This window comes from Thamnophis elegans, chromosome 4, assembly GCF_009769535.1.
Source record: "Thamnophis elegans isolate rThaEle1 chromosome 4, rThaEle1.pri, whole genome shotgun sequence".
In the NCBI taxonomy this organism is placed as follows: domain Eukaryota; kingdom Metazoa; phylum Chordata; class Lepidosauria; order Squamata; family Colubridae; genus Thamnophis; species Thamnophis elegans.
Window position 1 is genome coordinate 123,750,331 of NC_045544.1, and position 24,481 is coordinate 123,774,811.

The 24,481-nt window shown below is 41.1% G+C and overlaps 1 protein-coding gene across 5 annotated transcripts in view; it reads left to right on the top strand.

Annotated features, from left to right (window-relative positions):
- CUX1 (cut like homeobox 1) overlaps nucleotides 1-24,481 on the top strand; it is a 351,898-nt gene that overhangs the window by 302,169 nt on the left and 25,248 nt on the right. For 4 of the 5 annotated variants that reach the window (XM_032214828.1, XM_032214829.1, XM_032214830.1 and 1 more), the window contains 2 exons: nucleotides 1,874-2,138; nucleotides 4,514-12,349. The exons of the other annotated variant lie outside the window; for it this stretch is intronic. In XM_032214828.1, coding sequence (XP_032070719.1) covers nucleotides 1,874-2,138; nucleotides 4,514-5,222 — 974 coding nt within the window. In that variant the 3' untranslated portion in view covers nucleotides 5,223-12,349. Of the gene's footprint in view, nucleotides 1-1,873; nucleotides 2,139-4,513; nucleotides 12,350-24,481 lie in introns of those variants that run through there. 5 annotated transcript variants of the gene reach the window in all.

The following is a 24,481-nucleotide window of genomic DNA, read 5'->3' on the forward strand; positions in this document are numbered from 1 at the left end:
TTCAAGGATACTCGTGTTTACAGGAGGACCTATAATGAAGAAATAGATGCTTTGCCAGCAGAAATCCTCTAATATGACCTCTAGCATCTCAGGTAGGATAAATGGGACTTTGGGCTAGCTGCAGGACAATAAACACCGCCTGAGATAGGCTGCAAATCAGGCATCTGAATCAGCAGGCAAAGATCTAGGAGCCAACCCCAAATTTACATCAGGTGAAGGCTGCGTTCCAAAGTAACAAAACAGGACAGGAAGAGGTAGGAGCAGACATAAAGCTAGAAGCATTGCTAAGGATTGCAAGCTAAAGCATCAATCAGGGAATAGAAGCATTAGGTAGATAAGTCTGGTTCAGTTGCAAATATTTTCATGGAGGCTGATGTGTCCAGATTCTGTTAAGACATGCCAGATGACCAGTTGGCTCTCTCAAACTGGAATCCCAGTATAGAAATCACCTTAAGGAAATATCCTTAAGGCAGTTACCTGCAAACAGATGTTCTTCAAATGAGTTGGCTATTATAAAACTCATAAGGTAGTCAAGACATTAACTGTCATAGGTCAGCTTGCCTGACCTTCTGTGGAGGTAAGCCAGAAATAGGCAGACTTCAGGATGGTAGAATTTGTATTGTAGTTCATTGCACAGTTGTTTAGACTGGATTTGGCATTTTTATCCACCTATCCATTCCTGGAATAGGCAGGCGTTGTTTGATGGCGTTAAGGTAGTGTAACAGGATACAGGCTGTTCCAGGTAAAGCTGCCTTTTGAAATTGTCTGATGGTGATTTTGTAGATGCCGATAATGTTCAGGTGGCACTCCAGATATTTTGGAATTGTACCAAAGGCCCCTATTGCTATTGGCACTCTCTTTGCTTTCTTTTGCCACAGTCATTCTACTTCTGTTTTCACATCTTTGTATTTTGTAATTTTATCCAGTTCTTTCTCTTCTCTTCTGCAATCTTCAGTACTTCGGTGTCTACTATCCAGATTTTTTCTGTCTTTCTTTTCAACAATTGTTAAGTCTGGGGTGTTAGTGGCAGGTGTTTGCTTGAATTCTAAAGATTAGAAGCTGCCCAGGGCTGGTTAGAAGACAGACAGTTTATACTGTATAAATATTTTAAATAAGTAAAATCCCAGATAACTTTAAGACTTCATTTTCTATTATTTTGTCTATTTTGTGATCCCACCAGTTCTTATTTGCAGACAAGTGGTCTTTCATGCAGATATCCCATTGTACTATTGTTGCTACTTGGTCGTATTATAGTTTGTAGTCAGTGTGAAATCTTCTTTCAGCAGTTAACTAGGTGGCTCACCAATTGTTGTTGTTGTTGTTGTTGTTGTTGTTGTTGTTATTATTATTATTATTATACAATTGTATCACAGCGGCCAGTTGTTTCACCGGATTTGGCATTGGTTACTAGTCGGGCCCCACCCAGGGTCCTAGGACGTTGTAACGTATTTTCGTAATATGCGTGCAGACCCAAGCAGTGCGGCTTTTTGCATTTGACTGATGGTGATTTTGTCAATTTTTAACTGTTTTAAATGTAATTCCAGTGCTTTTGGAATAGCACCCAGTGTGCCAATTACCACTGGAATTACCACTGCTGGTTTGTGCCAGCTTTCCGGCTGAGGAACTCTGGGAGTTAAAGCCCACAGGTCTTAAAGTTACCAAGGTTGGAGACCCCTGCCCTATAGGATGACTAGAAACATCTTGTGCATGAAACATGGAAAGAGACTCTCAGTCTTAATAGATGTGCCTTGGCTAAGTTTTAAGCAGATCTCATATGCCCCCATAGAGTTGCAAAACCTTTTCATTCTCAACCAGCTTTCCCCATTTGTCGCTTCTGTCTCCGGCTGACGACGTGACTTCCTTTGTCTTCCAGCATACATGAAACGGCGGCACAGCTCCGTCAGTGACAGCCAGCCTTCAGAATCATCCTCCACTGGAATAGATTACAGCCAGGGGGCCAGCCCACAACCGCAGCATCAGCTCAAGAAGCCACGGGTTGTCTTGGCTCCGGAAGAGAAAGAAGCTCTGAAACGGGCCTATCAGCAAAAGCCATACCCATCACCAAAAACTATCGAGGAACTTGCCACACAGCTCAACTTGAAGACCAGCACCGTCATTAATTGGTTCCACAATTATAGGTAGGTAGCGCCGAGTTTTTCCCGTTTTACTGCAGAACCAGCAGTCCTTTCACCCTTGCCATTTCCTCTTTGAATAAGATTGTCTTTTTTCTCATATGCCGTTTATGAATTATATAGAACATATATGAGAAAATACAATTTGAATCTCAACATGTTTACTTAAGCTGTAGAACTCAGATCTTTTGGAAGCTTCTGCAATCAGAAGGAGAGCAAGATTGGACTTTGGAGGGGAATGTGTTTTGTGATCACCTTTTGTGATCTTCTGACAAGCAGAGTCGATGGGAGAGCCAGAGTCGCTCAACTGTGTTACTAAATTAATATCTGCAGTGAGCCACTTAACAACTGTGGCAAGCAAAGTTGTAAAATGGGGCAACGCTCGTTTAGAAATGTCTCATTTAGCAACGGAAATGGTGGGTTCAGTTGTGGTCATAATTCGAGGACTACCTGTACAACCTTGTCGTCCTCCAGATTGCATGGGTTGCCCCCATTGAATAGTAAACATTCATATGGCAGAATCAGGGAGTTAATAAACACGTGGAGAAGATACAATATTAACTGTATTAAATCGATTCGATTCAAATTCCAATTCAGTTAATTCCAGTTTAGCTTTTATGCTGATTTTATCCCAAAAGACTAGTGTTACGCTCAGACTTAAAGGTTGCCTGTCTTCCTCTCAGCCTAAGTAACTTCTATAACAAGGTGTCAAACTCGATTTCATTTGAGGGCCGCATCAGGGTTGTGTTTGACCTCAGGGGGTGGGGGGAGACCAGGGTGGGCATGGCCAGCTTTACATCACTCATATCGGGAACACCTATGGCCTGAGTGCTCTGCGAGCAAAAATGGAGCTCGGGCCGGGGGGGGGGCTGCACGTGGTCCTTTGTGTGTGTGTGTGTTGTGTCACAACCCCTGGTATGCCCAAATATGGGAGGGAGCATACTGCTTCCCTTTTCTGTCTATCGGCTCACTCTGGGAGCCATCTAGGCAGAAAGCCATTTTTTTTATGTTGCATTGTTACATTTGTTGCAATTGTGCTGATAAATAAATAAAGGGAGTTGTCTCCCTTTATTTATTTATCAACACAATTGCAACATACATACATACATACATACATACAGTTTTTTTTCATTTTCATAAAAAATAGCCACATGTATACTATTACATAACTAACATCATATTATATTGTTAAATGTTCATCTTACCATTAACTCCCAAAAACAATTATTGACTCTTCTGCTCTCTATACACCATATTTGTACCCTATCCATCACTTTCTTCTCTTTCTTCTCCCTCTCTTCTCCTCCTCCCTACTTCTTTTCTTCCCTCTGTGGTCCTTCTCTACTTCCCCTTCCTTTCCCCTTTCCCCTTCTTCTTTCTCTCCTCCTCTTCCCCCCTCTCCTATCCTCTCTTCTTCCCATACCTCTCTACTCTACTTCGCAAACTTCCTCTCATTTACTACGTGTATTTCAGCCTCTGAGCAAGCTCCATTTTATGTTGATGGTATTTATAATTCCTTTTCAATATACATATTTGATTATAATATATATCTTCCTCCTCCTTTTTTAAAAAGAAAAAAAGTATACATATATAATAATTGTATTTTAAACCCACCTCCACCCCCCCAAAGCCTATTTTTGGCTGAGATGTAAACCTGGTTCCGATTCCCAGCTATTCTCATCATTATATTTATATAGTTATGCATCCTTACATACCCCAAATTTGTAGTTCTGTCTTTATAATCTCAATAGTTTCCCATTGTAAGTATACTTCATGTTCCCTCTCCATTTTTCCATATCTTAACTTAGCTTACCCTTAATTGTCTTTAAATAACAATCCTTACAGTTCAACGTTCATTACAATTCCATTAATCTACTACATAGAATAACAAGCAGTACACATCTCACTTTGTTCATCAGTTCTATATGTGTCCATATTTTATATATTTTAACCTATACTTAATTGTCCTTCCATTAAGCCCTGGGGGGCTGCGAGTGGTCCTAGCAAGCTCCATTTTTGGCCAGGATGGTCTCCTGTTAGCAAAAATGGAGCCCCCCTCCCCTCTGAGTTCAATTTTTGCTAACAAAGGGCTGCATGATGCCATCATGGCCGTAAACAGAGCTCAGGAGGGCCGTGTGTGGCCCTCCCGAGCTCTGTTTTCGCTGGCAGCGGCACAGTGGCCTGGAGTTTTGCTTTTCCCCGCGGGCCAGATGTAAGCACCCCATGATCCAGATCCAGTGTTGAGTTTGACACCCCTGCTCTGTAATGATGATAGAATCATCCCCAATTCGCCCATGTAATGTTCTTGGAGGAAGTGCCAGGCGCAACTACTGTTAGCTGCAACCAGTGATGACACTCCTTTCTTGCAATGTTTCTTTTAGGTCACGTATTCGTCGGGAGCTGTTTATTGAAGAAATCCAAGCTGGGGGCCAGAGCCAGGCTGGGTCGAGTGACTCTCCTTCAGCTAGAAGCAACCGGGCAGTTCACAGCTCCGAAGGAGACAGTTGTGATGGGGTGGACACGGAAGGCCCATCGGATACAAAACAAGGCAGCCTGGAAGCAGATGAGTACAGCAATGCAACCATGAAGTCTCAGGGAGGGCGAGCAGCGTCAGCTTTCGAAGCAGGGGAAGAGGCACTGCGAGACGCCGGATCTTCGGAGAAAACGGAGACATTCCAGTTGGGAATGGAGAGCTTGGAAGACACAGATGACGAGGGAAGGCTCAAAGCACCGCATCAGGGTTCTCCACTGAGCTCTCAACATTCAGGAGAAACTCTGGAGGCCAGGCCCAACTGTGCTCCAGAAGAGGATGCCTCTACCTCAGTCCTTGCAGGGCAGAGCTCCTGCAAGCCCAGGGGAGAAAGTGTGGAGAAAGTGCCCATTGTGCCAAGTACCAGTTCCACGCTGGCCATCACCAGCTCTCAGAAATCCAACTCACTCAAGAGCCTGTTCAGCTTTTCTGAGGCAGCATGCTCCAAGAACACACGGGACAACACTTTGAGGAAAAAGAAGGCAGCAAATTTGAACAGTATAATCCACCGTTTGGAGAAGGCTGCGAGTCGAGAGGAGCCCGTTGAATGGGAGTTTTGAGATTAAGCTCACCCAGCTCCACAGAGCTGGGGAAGTTAAAACTTGGACCTCTGTCGGTTTCTATTGTGTCCCGCACTTACCGCCCTGCAGGCCACGGGGCAAAAAATGCCATAGGCCAAGGTGCATATAGAGAACAAAAGGAGTGTTTTAAGCCCAGTTTTATGTTTGTGTTTTCAAGGAAGAAAACTGAAACTTGTCCAGCTTTTTGTACCCTGAAGTGTTTCTATTAATTGCCCTAAAGTGATTTCCACAGTTTCTGGGGAAGAAAAAAAAACTCATACAGCTTTTGCCTTCTGCCCTCCTCTTTGGTGTGGGCTTTAAAACAAAAATATATATACAAACAAGAAAAAAAAATTAAACCCACATATTTAAAAGGGGGGCTTTTTATCAGCCATCTAATGGCTAAACAGAGCGATAATAATACACTATTATCTTCTTTAACCAGGAAAACAAAAAGATGGGAGGGGAGATTTTTTGAGATTAAAAAAAAAAAGTTGTTTTGTAGCTCTTCAGTTGCCACTAAGAGATTGCACAGTCAACCTGACTCTAAACACACTAGTTTGAATTCCTAAATATTTTCAAGAAAGAGTATTGTTTGAAACTTGGGGTTTAAAAAAAAAAACGCATTTACTCCATGTATTTTTTAAACAGACAAAAAAAAAGACACATCAGGAAAACATCTTAATTTGTGGTAGCTGACTTCAGTGTTTTTCTTGTAAAGTGGAATAGAAAATTGACTTGTAGTGCACATTGTTTCATAGCTTTAACTGATTCTAGTCTCTTTGTTGGCTGGAATTTGTTTAATACACTCCATTTTAGGCCAAATCAGGACAGGAAAAAAAAGAAGAAGAAAAATTCTGAAATCTAGGTATTTTATAATCTGCTTTTTAACCTCTAACCACAAAGCACGCGGATCAGACCTCATTCTGGGAGGTGTGGGAGACAGCTTGGAAGAGGGATGTACTTGATCGGTTCAGATTAAATTGCATTATGCCAGCCTTGCCAACACGTCCATATAAGTTACTAGTCCTCAACACCACCTGATTGCACATGCCGCATTAATCATTAACCCATGTGACCTGTAAGGAAAAAACACACACCAGCTTTTTGAAAGAAAAAAAATAAATTACATGGACACCTGGAAACACTCCTTAACACACGCCAAGCAATTAGGCGGGTGGCATAATGGTTATATGCTACACAAAATACAGTGTGTGGCTTTGGTGTTTTTTTTTTTTTACGGAGAACGGTTGGTTGGCAAGAAAGATGAACCTGGCATCAGTTTCAAAAAGAGTGTGGTGGTACAATGAGAAGCCTTACCCAACAAGATGAGTTTCCATCATTCATAGCTGGCAATAGTTTGTAGGACAATTTTACTGGGGCCCATTATTTTAGTACAATCTGGGGCTTAGCAATCAGCCATTGTACTATTCTGGTCTCACCTACTCCAGAAAATAAGGGCAACGTTTTCAGCCTCTTTGGAGTATGATTAAGCACCCGTAAATGATTACCCATGGCATATACTGGTTACCAAAAGGGAGTGGGGCCAAGAAGAAGAGTACATAACCCTCGATTATCACAGCCTCAAACCGCAGAATGGCTAACCAAAGCACACGACAGGAACTGTTCTCCTCTCCCAAAATAATTCAGCTCTTCCTGTTATTTTATGACAGCCGCAGGGCCGATCAAAGTACAGAATCGATTTTCCAAATTGTCTCTAGCTCCTCCTGTTGTCTATGTGTATATGCGTGAGCATAGAAGTGTATGGAGAAATGAGTGCGCGTATGTGTGTGTGCATGTGTGCAATTTTATACGTTGGTATTTTCTTACGTACTTGTGCACGCTTAGAGTGCATTACTGCCACCTTTTTTCAATAAGCTGTTTTATCAGTTATGGCTTCTACAGATTCGCTGGTTTAGATTCCTTTATTGCCATATCTTTAAAACTAACAATAGATGATTTTGGTGTGTATGTATGGGTATGTGTGTGTGTGTGTGCGTGTATGTATATATATATATATGTATATATATACACACACACATACACATACACACACATACATGGATATAATTATTATTATTTTTTTGGCTTATTTATAGGTGCTGTATTTTATTATCTGATTACTAGGAAAGGACGAAAGGGGCAAATATTCTTTAGAGGGATAGACTGCCGGCAGTATTGGGTTTAATTTACAAGATGTAGTTGTCAAACTGTATATTATTGACAGATTTTTTTTTTTTTTGGAGGGCCGTATTGTGTATCATGGAAAACTGCTTAGGTCAACATCTTTTGATGACACTTTAATGGTGCATTCATGACTTATGTTCTAATTAATATTTACTTTATGATATTGTGGGAGGGGAGGGGGAAGAAACATTCTGACTTTAAAAGATATATTCCCAATATTACACCTCAATGTAGTTGTATTAATTGGTCACTAAGTCTGTTTTGGGGAGGGGACAGTACTGTAAAATGTGAAATCACCTTCCCTGTGTACTCTTTTTCTTTATTTAAAAAAAAAAACAGAAATTAGGTTTTTATCATGTCTTCAATATGCAACAGCAGCACTTAATTCAAGTCTTCACAAAATTAAGAGTTCAGTAGCTTTAACAACAGCAACAACAACAAAAATGCCTTTTCATGGTCCAGAACAAAAGCTCTAGGAGGCTGGAAGGCAGGTTTGCTTTTCCCACTTTTTTTATATTCATTTTATAGTTTCTTGGCTGTTTGGGGGATATGAAATGTTATCTTTAAGATGCACAAAGAGCATTCTGACTTGAAGGTGCAAATCTGCACATATACAGTATAAGCAAAATTAGGGACAGATTCTGGCTTGAGAATCAATAATGGGACAGCCACACTTTCCCTTTAGAACAGCTTTCCCAGAGCTTGGCAACTTGAAAGTATGTGGACTTCAGCTCCCAGAATTCTCCATTCAGCATATTGTCTGGGGAATTATGGGAGTTGAAGTCTACACATCTGCAAGTGGCCAAGCTTGAGAAACACTGTTTTAGAGCTCCTTGAGATCTTAAGGCCTGCTGCTGAGGGCATTTCTTTTTGGCTTGGGCAGGATTTTTCTAGAAAATTGACTTTACAATGCTTCTGAGAGCTGCCACCCATGGACAGTTACAGTATGTGACATGGCTTCAAACGAAAGGCCTGCCTTCCACATACAATCCCCACTTCCTTTGCAAAACCAGAAGCAGCTCTTCATTCTCCGACCAGATTTAAAAAACACTTGCGTTGCTTCACTTCCATTAGGTTTTAGCTTCCCAGCAAGCACAGGATTTGTTTTTAGCCTTCCAGTGTCTGCATGTTTCTTTAGGCAACGGAGCAATATCCCAGTTCTGGTTTATTTCTCTTCTTCTTAAATATTTCCCAATGTGTTCAGTTCAGTTAGCCATTGAAGTTAAGACCTCCCTTGTCCCTCAGTTTCATTCTATCAACATCCTGGGTGCCTCTTCTCCATAACGCATGGAGAGATATCACTAATGTGACACAGGGCAGCCCAGCACTTGGGGTTCTGCCATTTGCCCTAATAAGCAATATTTAAGTGCCTTGGGAAAAAATAATATTCTCCTGTCTTTCATGTGCTTTCCCATCCGGATATACTTGGATTTTAGCAAAGAAATTTACAAATTCGGATTGACCCCCCTCTTTTCAAGTTGGGTAGTGCTTCCTGCCAAAGCAACGTGGTATTGATTCATTCTTCCCCAAGGGGAAAGCCTGCTGAAGAACTTGTGGCTTATTGCAACCAATAATGGTCGCAGAGTTTAAGCCAGCTAGATCGAACGAAAGGTGATACTGCTCTGCCCATAGCTGCACATTCAATTTAGGAAGTTTGGGGAGATTTAATTAATTTGGCACTTTAATCATATTTGGGCTCTCTTGATCATTTCTGCTTGAAAAGAGAGGTTGTAATTGAGGGAACCTGGGTGGCCAACATTTCTCAAAAATCCATATATAATAATCAAGGATGCCATTAGTTAACCTGGTGGTGGTATTCCTGGTTTGACTACCATCTTGGCCTAGCATAGTAGAACACTACTTCCTTTGGGTAGATTTAGCTCTATTGGAGATTTCTGCCATACTGAGTTAATGACCAGTTTTGGTAGCTTGCCTGATGCTGTGTTTTCTGACTGAGGTTCAGGAGATTTTGGAGGAGGGTGCCGTTTGAGAGAGTTTCCTTTGTGTCTCTCTGAAAAGATTTAGCTTCTGATCCTGATGTTCTTCAGCTATTGATTGGCAGTGACTGTGAGTTGTAGTCCCAATACTTCTTGAAGGTTGGATGGCGGGAGGCTATTTGATGCCTCGCACAAGAGAACTATAATTAAGAAGGAAGCAACATTCTGTAAATGTATATTTTCTGACTCTGTCCCTTAAATTGTAGAAGTACATCACCTAGTTAAAATTATTGACTGAAGATTTACTCTACTTGAAGCAATCACCCAGACCCTTCTCAATCTTCTCTTGTTAGCTATTGAGGAAGGATTTGTGCTTAGGTGCCTGCCCTGTTGCCCACTGTAGTCTCACTGCCCATTTGGTCCACTGTCCACTGGTGAAGATTGACACTTTAGTCCGGTGGCAACTTAAATCACTCCTCCCTTCCCCATATATACAACCCTTTTCAAACTAGTGGATAGGGTTGACTGCATTTCTAACTAGACTTTCTCTGCCCCCTGGTTCACGAGTTAAGTTATGATGTTAATTGGTTAGTTGGGACAGTATTGTTGTTTTTCCCGCCTTATTTTGTGCAGACCCAGCCAGTGGTGGTTGATTAAGTAAACCATTTTGAAACAACCCAGGGCGTGGCATAATGTGCAATCTTTTTCTGTATTTTTGAAGACTCTTGCTGTGTATCCATCTATCTTCCAGACACTCAAGAAATAGGGTTTTTTTTATAGATTCGTCCAGAAAACGTTTCTTTTACCAAGGACTCTTGATGAGAATATCTGGAACTCTAGTCATTTTTCCTTGAAAAAGCAGCCATGCCTTCTACCTATCCTGCAGTGCGTATACACTCCATTCAGGGAAAGCTGTAACCCTGCCTAGCACCCCAGCTGAAACCAATCCTCTGTCCCAGAAAATACCCAGAATCCTCAGCAGCATGCTGTCTGCCATTCCATGGCTGACATGCAGTTGTATAGATAATGTGGAAACTGCAGCTCATGAGCTTTGCTCATCTGGTTCCCACTAGAGATTTCTATTAATTTCACAGCCCTCTTTTGAAGCCCAGTTTAGCCACAGGATTTCAGTCAGTTGTGAATAGATGGTTCACCTTTCACTTGGCCTACAAGGGGCAGAGCAGAGACCAGTTGGAGTAGCCAGGGAGTAGCCCCAGCTTTCCTGTTCCAAAGAGACTTTTTGTCAGCTAATTTCAGTCTTCAAGCAACAAGGGGAATGACTGAGCAACCTTCCTCTCAACACTGTCACCAAGATAGGTACTTTATTCCCATATTGCTCTGTTTCCCTCTGAGGTGGGATTATTGTAATGCAGCATTCAGCCAACCTTGAGTAGAGGCAATAACAGGAGCTTCGGATTTCTTAAGAGTTTATTTGAAATAGGAAAATTACAAGCTGCTTTGAATTGAACTTACAATTAAATTGTCACAGGAGCATCAGCGCCCCTTTGGGGATAATTTGAGTTCTTCCTATACTCTCTGGTGCCAGAAAGTAGTTGACATAAATGCATTTATCTGAAGAGGGAAGGAAATTAGCTGGCAGTCTTGAGAGGCCAAACTGACTTACTGACTCATAAGGAGACACTTCAGCTTGTTCTTTCAATCATTAAGCTCAGCAGAGGAGAACAATTATGTACAATGACTTTGCTTTCATGATACTTGCCAACCACATTTTGCTCTAGCATATTGTATGAAAACACTCCATGGATTTTATTTATAGTTCTGTGTGTTATGCAACCCTCCAAAGTGGAGTTAATTCTGTAAAACACACTTTATGGCAAATGTTGGGCAGGTATAGGCTTATATTTTGATTATGGAGAACTAGAAGGATAGTGTTAGAAAGCTGGAGTCATAGTTGTACAGAATTATCCAAATCAGTTGAATTGTTGGGAATTCTCACTTACAAGCTATGATTATTAGACCTGGCTGCAAAATCTCCAGACAACCAACAAAAGCAGTTCAAAATCACTTGGTTGAGTTGGGTGGCTACAGAAAATAAGTAAGAACTTGTGTATCTCTGCTGCCATCTAGAAATCATCTGGATTTTTGTAGTCCGTGTATGGGAGCCTTAGTACCAAATGTTCAATTAACTGTGCTTTTCTAGTCTGTGACTGAAAAGCCAGTGGTGCCATTGTATTCCAAGCTAAACCTTTACAAAAGAAACTGCGGATATTACATTTCAGTTTGCTATTTCAGTATGTAGAAATGCTGCCAATTAAAATAAAGCAATAATTTGTGGTTTTGACAGGTAGCAGAGCACTGTTATTTTAAGCATTGTGATGTGTTTGGATGTAAGAGTAGTTTAAAATAAATCCTTAAATATGCAGCTCCAAATAAGAACTGAGAAAGCCACATTTAAAAACAGTTCTAGGACATTGGTAGAACAGAAATTCAGATACCATAGTTGAAGTGCCTCGGCGACTCAAGATCAGCATTTTCCCAAACTTGGCGTCTTCCAGATGTAGGGAGGACTGATAACTGCAATTCCAACATATTTAGAAGATGCCCTTTTGGAGAAGGCTGTTTAAAATGAGTTTTTTTGCTTTCCTTATGTACCAGTCATTTCCAAAAGAAGAGAGATGAGTCTTAAAGATCTAGTGAAGCCTTCATGTACAACCTTTTGGTGAAAGTCAGCATGCCTTAGAAAACTGTAGTTGGCTACTGCTGTGTTTTCAAGGGGATTCCCAAGTTCCATTTCCCGATACTTTTTGTACAGGCTTTTAAAAGTAACCAAGTGAACCAATCAATCCTACTTTTGTGAAAGCACATTTGAAGGCAAATGTTTAGTGTTAATTCAGCTTAGGTGAAGAGACCACCACCAAAAAGTTAGCAAAATTATACAGACATTCTGTTTGGTTCCCAGATGGCTAATTCCACTGAAAACAGAGATTTTGATCAGTTAATTTGCTGAGATCCTTGCAGAAATTCTTGAAGTTGTTTTTTTTTTTTAAAAAAAACTTATTTTAAACATTTGGCTCCTGCTGTGGGCAATGATGAGTACTGTTAGATTGCAATCTAGAGTCAGTTCTGAGTCTGTGGCCAAATAGGGGCCAGATTCATCCAGGTTTGGACTGTTTGTGTTCAGGTTCTTTATGAAACATTGCCAAGGAGCCTGGGTGGGCTTCAAAATTTTTAGCAAGGGATTCTCTGCCCAGTTGCTGGGTGGGCGTGGCCATGGTAGGCGTGGCCTAGTTGGCCTCCTGCACCACGGTAGGTGTGTTTCTCTGCCTCCCCAGGCTCCAGAGGGTACTTTTGAGCCTCTGGGAGAGTGAAAACGGCCTCCCCAGGCTCTGGAGGCTGGAAATGCGAGCCTCCGGGAGGGCGAAAACGGCCTCCCCAGGCTCTGGAGGCCGAAACGCTCGGGTAAGCCCATTTTTCACCCTCCCTGAGCTTCTGTGCATACCCTGCACTTACCTGCATCCAAAACAGATAGGGTGGGGCAGGTGGGGCCAGCCAGGAGTAAGATTAGGGGGTCCTCCAAACTGCACAGAATCTTAGCTAGAAGTTATCCTGAACCCATGCAAACCCCCAGCAGCCCACCCCTGCCATGGAGGCATCTTTCTTTCAAAATGGGATTTCCACACATACAGTGGTACCTCAGTACTCATCATTAATTGGTCCTGGCAGGTGCGATGAGTACCAAACAGATTTTTCCCATAAGGAATAATATAGTGAGTCACAAGGCAGCCAACACCGACAGGTTCTAGCTTGTACATTGAGTACCAAGCCAACAATGAGTATCGGGACGAAATGTTCGCAGCAAATAATTTGAGTATCAAGTTTGCTGGATTTCAAAGCAGTTGAGCACCAAACTACCACTGTGCATGCAGTGCTTGTTTTTGTCTGAATCCGCCTTCCTCAATTGTACACTCCCAGGTATGATGAGAATTGTATCCCAAAATCTGAAGGATCCTAAATTGGGCCAGGCTTTTTGAAGTGTGCATTTAGACTTGCAGGTACCATAGTTTCCAGGGCAAGGAAACATAAGATAAATATAACTTGTCAAAAGGGTTTTCTTTCTACTGAAGAGTGTGTGTGTTATTTTCCATTATAATGGCGTTAGCATAGTGAAAAGTGAATATAGATAGCAATAAAATACCCAAGGATGGCTTTTATACCCCAAGGTCCAATCTCCCTACTGACTGGACAAAATACCCATTAATGGCAGTGTGCTAGTCCCCAGCAAGGGTGTCTAAAGTTGCAACTTTAAGACTTGTGGACTTCAATTCCCAGAGTTCCCAGCGTGCTTGAAGTCCAACAGTCTTAAAGTTGCCAAGGTTGAGCACTCCTGGTTTACAGTAATATCTTTTAAACTAGAATCAGTGTCAGTCCAATCCCAGATAGCAAAGCCAACCATATTGAGTTGGAACCATGTAGAAAGGTGTCTTCCATTAACAAAACAGATATTCTGTATTGTATAACAGAGCACTATAAATATAAAAATCCAAAAGTGAAAATGTTTATAGAAGCAATCTCCAACAAGCAAGGATGTCAAATCTGTTACAGCCCCTGCATTGCTGAAATGTAGGCATTCATAGATAGATGCTATTCTTTTTCTTCCTCCTCACTTTCTCAGACTGTGAACTGAGCCCGCCAGTCCGTTAGGCTTTATTGAATACTCCCATGTCAGCATTTTTCATCTTGGCATTCCTGCAGCAGTTGCATGGTGCACGAGGACTACGATTCCCAAAATTCTAGGCATCAGGACGGATCATCCCAGCACAAGTTCTAGGGGCTTCAGGATTTGAGAGGCTGCCCACGCTCAGGTGCGCCGAATATCTGACAGAGCTAGATTGTAGCAATTGTCCCCATCAGGGAGCAGACTGCTTCCTTGGACTACCTCTATCTGCTATACTAGCAGAATAATGTAACTCTTTTTAATTTCTGCTGTTCGTTTTTCTCTCTTCTTTTTCACAGTTTCCTGTTTTCTGCTGCTTTATAGTGCATCCATCACTAATCTCCTTGTTCTTTTGGTTTTTTTGAAAAAAAAAGATGCGTGGAACAATCTTCTGAAGTAAAGCAGAGTGAAAATCTCACCCACTTTTTTTAATGACAAAAAGCTTCCTGAGACAATTCCCGGGTAAAATGCAGGGAAGGTCCAGGGAAAATAAGATCTTCAACATAGACTGACTGTGGCCTCATTTTCTTTGGGGGGGGGGTGGTATCTACAACATCGGGAAGCCTCTCTGTAAATAGGATGCAAATTAACTTCAAACGATTTATCAGTAGCTTGATTTTCAGTCCAGTGGAAATAGCTTTGGTTTATGACGACACAATATAGAAAGACTAGGGGTGGATGTCTTAATACAGCAATTTGTTTTCGGTTGTTTTGTTTGCATCATAGATGATTTTTGTACATTACTTGTTTGCATGGCATCTTTCCTTTATTGGCCTTGCTCTGCTGTAAAGATATATAATTTGTCTTGGTTTAATTCCAACTGCAGGTCCATTTAGCCGGTAGATAGACACACACATCTGGCTGTCCAAGGTGCGATACTGGATAAGGGGACCTAAAGGGTACCAATGCTGTGTCACTTAACCAAGAGTAAGCCCCGTTAAAATCAGAAGGGCTAACTAAGAGGTCAACATGAATAAGACAGCAATATCAACCTTAGGACTACAAAATTGTTCATTTGAAAGCTTGTGATCAGACTACCTGGCCAAGCATTGATTTTTCAGCCCTCAGTCAGCCTAGTAGACCTCAAAAGTGTTCTGGAATCTTTAAAAAAAAAGGCACCCCAAATGCACTGAACATAGGCAATACTTTAGGCGGAATGTCATAAACTGATACCATGTGCTAAGTAATAAATTAATATATTGACTAAATCAAAAGAAATTATACTACTCTTCCTTTATCCTTAGTGGGGGGGGGGGAAACCAGGTTCAACAATGATTATCTTTAATGTTCATTTGACTGCGCAGCTCTTGAATTCAAAAGTAGAACTGTATTCCGGGCATAATACAGGACAAAACTGCAATCCCTTGTAATAGCCACATGTTTTTGTGAGATTGTCTTGCTGCTTTCCTACACCAGCCTCTCTTACGTAAGCAGCTTGTTGCTCTGCTGAACACCCATAGTCTTCAACCACAAAGATATTCTAGACAGTTCTAATTACAGTTACAACTTGTTGGTGATCAGACACACTAGATAATCAATAGAAAAACTGCAGGAATATTAACTGAAACTTTTTTGGATGTTATTGTACCTCACTGCCCATCGTCATTGAGCATTGCATCTATTGAGTCACGTTCTTTGGGCTTGATGGAGATTGGAGTCCCAAAAGCTTTTGAAGGGGCCCTGTTATCCTCAAATTGATCATCTATCCTTTTATTGCTTGTTAAAGGATTACAGTAATGGAACCGGGTGCCTAGATCATCCCTTTTTCTCCCAAAAGGAAAGAATCTGTGATTTCCAGAGATCAAAGGTTTGCGTTAGCTAATTTGAGCATTAGATCTAAGATACATCCTACTTCCTCTGTGTAACTCTAGGCGAGCTGAGCTGGAATCAGCACCCCTTGTTTTCATACTTTAAATGATAGAATTGCTTATAAAATGAATAAAAGTTAATTGAATGAGCTTGTTCCCTTGTTCTTCAAAAGTAAGGGAGGATCACTGTTAATTCTGGGCATACTAAAGTGTAAACCATCTGTTGTTTGGCACATGGTGGCCAAAAGAAGATTCGTGCCACAACCACTTAGCATTGGTTTCCTTGGGAGAAAACGATGCGCTCATAACATGGGTCTTTGCTTTAGACTTTCTTCCTAGGCATTGTGCATTTATGTCCATCAGAGTCCAATGTGGACCTTTATAATTTAAAAAAAAAACATGGGTCATGGCACATGCCCACTTCTGAGGCAAGGAATTTGGCTTTACAGTTGTCGCAAACTTTGTCTCTTATACTCTTCTCCTTTTGTCCCTTCAGCTTGTCGCATCTTCTCCAAGTTTCATTCTGTTCCATACTTTCAGGCAACTTTTTGTAGACGTTCTTGACAAAACGGGAAGGGTTTTCTGCTTGCCTACTTGCCCATCCCAACTTCATTTCCACTCCCTAAATCATCTTTATCCGTTCTCTTTCGCTTCTAGACCAGCCGCTCTTCACAGAGCTCCAATTGATAAACAAGAGAGGCACTTAGAGTGATGGTGGTCAAATTATAATTTGCTAGCCCTCCTCCACTCACACCGACACCTTGGAGTACGCATTGTACACTGCGCATTGCAGAATTCCTTTTCCTGATAATTATGCAGTAGTATTGCTAGATAAGCACCATGGCAGCAACCTAATCATCATCCACATCCAGAGAATAGCCTCTTGTCTACCAAAGCATTCCTGGGTCTTTCAAATTGGAGCACTCAAGAGAAGCTCATTCCAGTTTAACTCGGACTTCTTCAAACAGAACAAATGCCTCGCCTTTCCTGTCCCATTTAGCACAAGGGATTTGATTTTCATTCAACTGTCTCTCAAGCGTATGTTTAATGGTAAAGCATAATGACCCTTAATATAGTTATTCTTTTGCCCCCAATAGTCTTGGCTGCAGACTCTCCGTGGACGCTCTCTTCCGACTTCGTTCGTCTGCATAAATCGCAGATGCACTGCGGACATGAGTTTCAGTCAAGACCCCATAGACTCTTGTATATCTGGGTTGTTTGTAAATATGTATTTTTTTAAAACAAAAAAAAAATTATTTAAAGATATTTTGAGCTGAAGAGTTTCAAAGGGTAGGAAAAATGGGGGCATGGATGGATGCATGAGAATCCAAGGCAGAATTATGACATGTTTGAAGGGCTCTCAGCCTCCTTGAGCCTAAGGAGTGAATCCATGAACAGGCATTTTTTTTTCCTTTCCCAAAACGTATTAGGATTGCAAATAATAATAATAATAATACTTCCCTCTGAAAGACGGCTTTCCTCTACCAAGACTGCTCTGAAGCCTCTGTTTGCAAGTTGTCTTTTTTTTTGCATGACTTTTGAAAACCCCCATGATACTAGCCATGAGGTTGCCTGGCAGCATGGGCCCATACTACAGTACATTAGCGGCATTCATTGAGTGACATCTCCTAGTTTTTTCCTCTTGGTCCTAAGAGTTCTGCATTCACTGCTTGTTGACTCTCAGCTAGATTCTGGTGCAGCAATGGCAAGCCATCCAGTGCTGGGGATTACAGTTCCCACAAGAGCTTGCCATTGCTTGCGCTATCGGGTCTGATGGATATTGGTCTCCAAAGCATCGGGAGGGCGTGTGGTTGCCTGTCCTTGGGCATGGGAGTGTTCAACTAGTCCCCATGGTGACCTGAGGTGCAGACTGACGGTTCTTCAAGGCGGCACCTCAATCTGTTTTGGGATTTGTTAGTAAATTATCTTTTGGAAAGGGACAGTGAGAGAGGGTAGCAGGATTTAAACCTTAGAACCATGATGGCAAACCTATGGCACACTTGCCAGAGGTGGCACACAGAGCCCTCTCTGTGGTTCTGCGCGCTGTCACCAGTGGCTCTTCTGGTTTCTGACGCTAGTCTTTGCGGGCACTTGAAAATGCCCCCCCAAAACAGCCAAAAAACAGTCCAGTTTTAGGGCTGTTTGGGGGGGGGGCAAAAATGGCTCGAAAAACGGCCTGAAACAGCCCCCAAAATGCCCAAAAAACAGGTATGCGCGCACCGGCCAGCTGGTCTTCGGATTTCTGGCGCTCCAGCGCCCGCACATGGACATCCATTCTTGTTTGGGCACTCGGTGCTGAAAAGGTTCGACATCACTGCCTTAGAAGCAAAAATAACTCAGAAATAATATAGATCTCAAAGCGACCATTTGTATGTCTTTCTTCTCACCGTGGTAGTTTCATCCTTTGGTAGTGTTATGTGCACCACTCTGCCTAATGATTAGCTGGCCCTCAAAGTTCTTTGCACACTTAACAGCGATGTGCGTGGGGAAGGTGAGAACTTTTAGGAAGGAAAAGAGATTGAATTGTTTATCAGTATAGGGAGAAAAGGAATGGTACAGTGTGGAATTCTTCTACGTGAGGGTAATGTAATATAGGTAGTCCTCAACTTACAACAGTTCGTTTAGTGACTGAAGTTACAACAGCAAAAGCGACTTATAATCATTTTTCACACTTAACGACCATTGCTGCATCCCCGTGATCAAAATTCGGATGCTTGGCAACTGACTCATATTAGTGACGGTTGCAGTGACTCCGGGGTGGGCGGGGGGAGGCATGTGGATCATTTTTTCCAACCTTCTGACAAGCAAAGTCAGTGGGGGAGCCAGATTCACATAGCAACTGCTTCAATTCGCTTAACAACTGTGGCAGGAAAAGTCATAAAGTGAGTTCAAAAGCTCCTTAGCCAATGTGTTCACTGAGCAAGAGAAATTTTGGGTTCAACCGTGGTCGTAAGTCGAGGACTACCTGTTCTGAAGAGAAGCAGCAGCTTATGGGGAAAAATAGAAAAAAGTTGAAAAGTCCTTTAAAAAAAAAAAGCAAACAATAAAAGATCCATTTAGGTGACACATCTCATGTGTCAGATGCCGCCATGCTCTGAGAAGTGAGAAATAAAATGGTCTTTGGGGCAAATGGCCCTGCTGGAAGCATCCATTTCTGGCATGCTGGTGCTCCATTTTCCCAACAGGAAAACTAGCCCACTAGTCACCCATCATCCACATCCTGTCAGACAGTTGGAACCTGGAGAAAACAATGAGGGGTGGAGGAAAGAAGCTTTTTTTTTTTTTTTTACAAAAGAAAGATTTTATTGTGAAAGTTTTTTTTTAATTTCTCTCTGAATAGTCTATGCATTTCCAATTTTAAAAGCCGTTTTCTGCTGATCTTCCCGTCCCCCCCTCTGCCCCAGTCTCCCCCCCTCCCCCCCCCCAAAAAAAATCAGGCACTGTGTAATCTTATTCTGAACAAACCTTTAAGGAATGTCATACCTGCAAATTTGGACTTTCAACTCTAAAGTTAATGGCAGCCTTGCTTTTTTTTTCTTTTCTTTTTGACATGCACAGATACACAGAGACACAATCCAGCTGGGAGGTCTTGCATATTCCAACCCTATTGAATTGGGGGGTGGGGGGCGTTGCCTAAGATTTTGCCATTTAGTTATGCTCTGAAGAATTTGTTTTTGTTTTTATTTTATTTGTATTTTTTATTATTATTATTATTTTTTTGCATTTGTGCAATAACTACTTGCCATTTTACTGGGCTAATCTTTGGACTTGCCCTGACTACTAACACAGCACAAAAAAAAATGAACTCGAAACACAAAAAAAAAGGTGTATTTTTTTTCCTGAGAATATTTTCTTTTAAAAAAAAAATATTGATAAGCTCCATTTTATCCCCGTGTACTTGTGGTGTCCAACATTTTTAGCAGTATTTTATAAATATATATATAAATATATAAATAGATATATATATTATTTTTTTCCTGTAACGCACTAAGTCTTAGGTGTTTTTAGAAGCTCGTTTCTTATATTCCGAATCACCAATTTTAATGAAATACCCTCACAAAGACCCAGTTGACCAAAAAAAAAGCCTCTTCTTTCTTTCTTTTCTTCCTTCCTTTCTTTCTTTTTTTTGTACACGTAGCTTTGAGAGAAGCTGCCCTGTTGTGTTGCTGTGATTTCATCTTTTGTAACATTTTATTTCTTATTCAAAAGTTTATTAAAAAAAAGAGAGAGAAAAGATTTATATGGCTGGCAGTGACAGAGCAGGAGAAGACTTCTTCCCTTGGTGGGAAGTGGTATTTTCTTCCCAACCTAGGTTAGCCAATGTATGTTCTCAGCACTGTACAACAGTCCCTATATGATATGGAGAAGCAATATCACTGTACGAAACTCACATGATGTATTATTATTATAATTATTATTATTATTATTATTCACTAGCACCCTAGGTGTGATAATTGAAGTAAATATCTTTTATACAAACACAGTGATGTCTAGGTTGTCTTCCTTGGGAGAGGCTGAACTCAAAAGCAGCAAAGATGTTTCTTCAACCGGCTGGCTTACATTGTAATTCCATGGTTTAAATATTTTGTGGAGTTTTGTAATCTAATTCAGATATCTGATGCCGCACACTGTCTAATGATCTTCATAGGAACTTTGGCATGCAATATTTGGAATGCCAACACGTTCAGATGTTAAATTAATTGGATTTATTTTATATGCGAAGATATATTTTTATTTTCATTTTTTTAATGTTTCTAATGTATTATGTGTACATACTAACACACAATTCGCAAAAACATCTGTAAACAAAAACGAAAAAAAACCCCGAAGATAAGAAAAGTGATAACCCCCAAACCAACTAAAAATACAAAACAAAAAAGGAAAAAAACGAAAGAAAATCTACCTTGTATTTTATCTTTACCAATAGTTCCGGTTGTCTAATAAATGCACTACTGTAATATAATTACAGTACCAAATATTATTGAAAAATGTCACAAAATCTCTGCCACAATACCGCATGATGTTGTATCTGCATTCTGTTTTTTTGCAGCAGTAGAAAATACTCCCTTTCCCAAAACAGATCACACATTTCCAGCAACCGTTTCTTTACATCTCGAATAATCTCAATATTATTACTATTTCTCAACATTATTCTTTTAGCCATCGTGCAGATTCAATAGTCATAATTTCTGGAAGGCAGATTCGAAAGCGATAGTATATAGTTTAAAATTACATTACCATCTTCATTTAAAGGTTTTCCCGTTAATCTTCTGCTATAGACACTCCTCAACTTACAACTATTCATTTAGCCGTCGTTCACCACGCTTTGCACTTAACAACTGTTGCGCCATCCCCATGGTCACATGATCAAAATTCAGTCACTTCGCAACTGGCATGTATTTACAACAGTTGGAGCATGATGTGGTCATGTGATGGCCATTTGACTTCCCTCGCTTCCAACAAGCAAGGACAATGGGAGAAGCCAGATTCACTTAATGACTGCATGATTCACTTAGCAACTGCAGTGATTCACTTAATTCTGGCAAAAAAAGGTTATAAAAACTTATTAACAACCACTTTGCTAAGCAATGGAAATTTTGGTCCCAATTGTCATAAATCAAGGACTCCCTGTATACATCAATAAAGTATCCCAAAAAACCCACTAGGGCAGTGGTCTCCAACCTTGGCAACTTTAAGACTTGTGGACTTCAATTCCCAGAGTTCCTCAGCCAGCTGGCTGAGGAACTCTGGGAGTTGAAGTCCACAAGTCTTAAAGTTGCCAAGGTTGGAGACCACTGCACTAGAGAACCAGGATAGTCTAGGGCAGGGGTGTCAAACACTGGCCTAGTGGTTAAGGGCCCAGGCTAGAAACATGGAGACTATGAGTTCTAGTCCCACCTTTGATATGAAAGGTGGGTGGATGACTTTGGGCCAGTCACTCACTCTCAACCCAACTCACCTCATAGGTGAAGGGGAAAAAGAGGAGGAAAGAGTATTAAATATGTTCTCTGCCGTTATAAAAATAATAAAGGCAAGGTATAAATAAATAAAATATCCATATGACCATATCATACGGATCAGTGAATCCTTTTTGTCATCCTCAATATAAAAAGTCCATCTTAGATATCTTATCTGGGGAGTTCAGTACATCCTAGAATAGAATTTTAATTTATAAATTAAGTTTAATTTTCAAGAACCATCTTTAAGCTTGGGTCAGTTGATATCATTTTTGTATTGTTAACTACATGAATCATTGATGAAGTTTCATTGAAATGTTTGTTTGAAATATCCCAGAAATATCTACTTTAAAAATATTCTGTGCTCCTTCGGCATTTAGTCATGCCGGCCACATGACCACAGAGACATCTTTGGACACTGCTGGCTCTTCGGCTTTGAAACAAAGATGAGCACCGCCCCCCTAGAGTCAAGAACAACTAGCACATATGTTCGAGGGGAGCCTTAAAAATATCCTTACGATATTTTGATAGAGATATTTTATGTTTTAATTTTGCCACGGATTCCATCAGGTGGATGCCTCAGGCAACCAAAAACATGTTCTCCATGATACATTGCCACCTGTTGAAATTGAAGCTTCCTTGTAAAGACTAAATTCTGTTTGAAGTCAGTTAAAATCCTGAAAGCAGCCATGACATAACACTTGATGTCAACTTCCACCCAAACTTGTAATAGAACAATAAAACACCAATTCTTAAAGAAGATTTTTTCCCAAGAATTAAATATTTATGAGTTTCATTATCAAACGTCCCAATAAGTCCCAAAGATTTCTCACAGCATGCATTCCACTTTTTCTACTAGTTTTTCCCAAGAATTTGCCATGATTGCAGAGAAAATATTGCAGTAATAACTTCCCAAAATAGCCCCCAAAAGGTAGCATCTGACTGTAATTCCATTACCTATATAGGCACCTGATAAAATATTGATTCAATTACATGTAGCTCTCCACTTAGGACCACAATTGGGGACCGGAATTTCTGTGGCTAAGCAAAGGTTAGTTAAGTGAGTTGCTATTTTCACGACCTGTTTTGCCACAGTTGTTAAGCGAATCATTGCCGCAGTGAATCATGTGATTGTTGAGTGAATCCAGTTTCCCCCACTGACTTTGGTTGGCTGGGGAGGCTGCAAATAAAGATTGCATGACCCTGGGACCAGAGGTGGTATTCAGCAGGTTCTGACCAGTTCTGGAGAATTGGTAGCGGAAATATTGAGTAGTTTGGAAAATCGGCAAATACCACCTCTGGCTGGCCCCACCCCCATCTATGCCTCCTGGGTCCCAGCTGATCGGGAGGAAATGGGGATTTTGCAGTAACCTTCCCCTGGAGTGGGGAGGGAATGGAGATTTTACAGTATCCTTCCCCTGCCATGCCCACCAAGCCACGCCCACAGTATTTATTCATAGGGATCATAACCAGAGCTATAGCTGAGAAAAGCTATTTTACATCCTACCTGCTCAAAACATCTTGTTAAATTTAGCAAGATTTTTGGATGCAGATGATTTTGCAATATTAAATGTAGATTAAAACCAGGTTCCATTTTATTTGTTCTTCTGTACTGGGCCACAGCTTCCAAATATCTCCATGACATCACAAGAAGGCTGTGAAAACAATAGTATTCCTTTGCTGCTTGTCTAAAGCAGCTGTTATTCTTCATTACAAGGATTGGCCAGGGTTATCATGTCTACGTCATTCAAGAAAGGCTAACTCATCAAAGAACAGAATTAAATAGACAGACCAGGATGGGAAATACAAGATATGCTAGGTTGAAAAGTAGGTGAAAATGCAGCCCGATCTTGTAAAACCTTAACAAATTAAAATTAATATCAGGGATGCCTTAAAAGCAAACAGAGAAGATGTCTGGGTTGCAAGGCCATTGGAAGGCTGCTTCTCTTTTTGGCATCACATCCAAAGCCCTGCCTTGAAACTCATGCCCTGCCTACACATACGTTATCTGGAAGCAGAGAAATTGCACTGCGGAGCTGAACATCTGGCAATTTGATCAGACTAGAGGAAGCCAACCCCCTCCCTTGAGACTTGATAGGAGGGAGTTTCAGGAAGGGGTGGGCAACTTGACTCTCAAAGCCCCAAACCTCTTTTGCTGTTCATGACACCATCCTTACTATAATGGTTGAACATTGAGAGCTTAGGTCTCTGCCATTTTGAGTAGGAAACCGAAAAGTCATAAGTTTCATAAGAAATGGCCACCACCATATATATCTAGCTTTGGAAAATGCAGAATATCCCAGCTTTGGCCCAGAATCTGATAACCCCCTCCACCACCACTTTAGCATTATCACCACACTGCCATGTCCATATGTTGTTGTGGTGGAATGCAGTCTGGATTCCCAGGAGGGAGGAGCTGCTTTCCAGAAGCAAAGAGGTACCAGAAAGAGGATTAAAATGGCTCCTCCCTAGCACTTCCAAGACTATTTATATAGTTATGCAAATTAGCAATAGCACTTAGATATATATGCTTTACAGCCCTCTGAAAAGAAGTTTACAGAGTCAGTCTATTGCCCCCAACAACCACGGTCCTCATTTTATTGATCTCAGAAAGATGGAAAGTTGAGTCAACCCTGAGCCATTCAGAATTGAACTGGAGTAAGCAGTGAGTTAGCCTGCAGTACTGTATTATAAC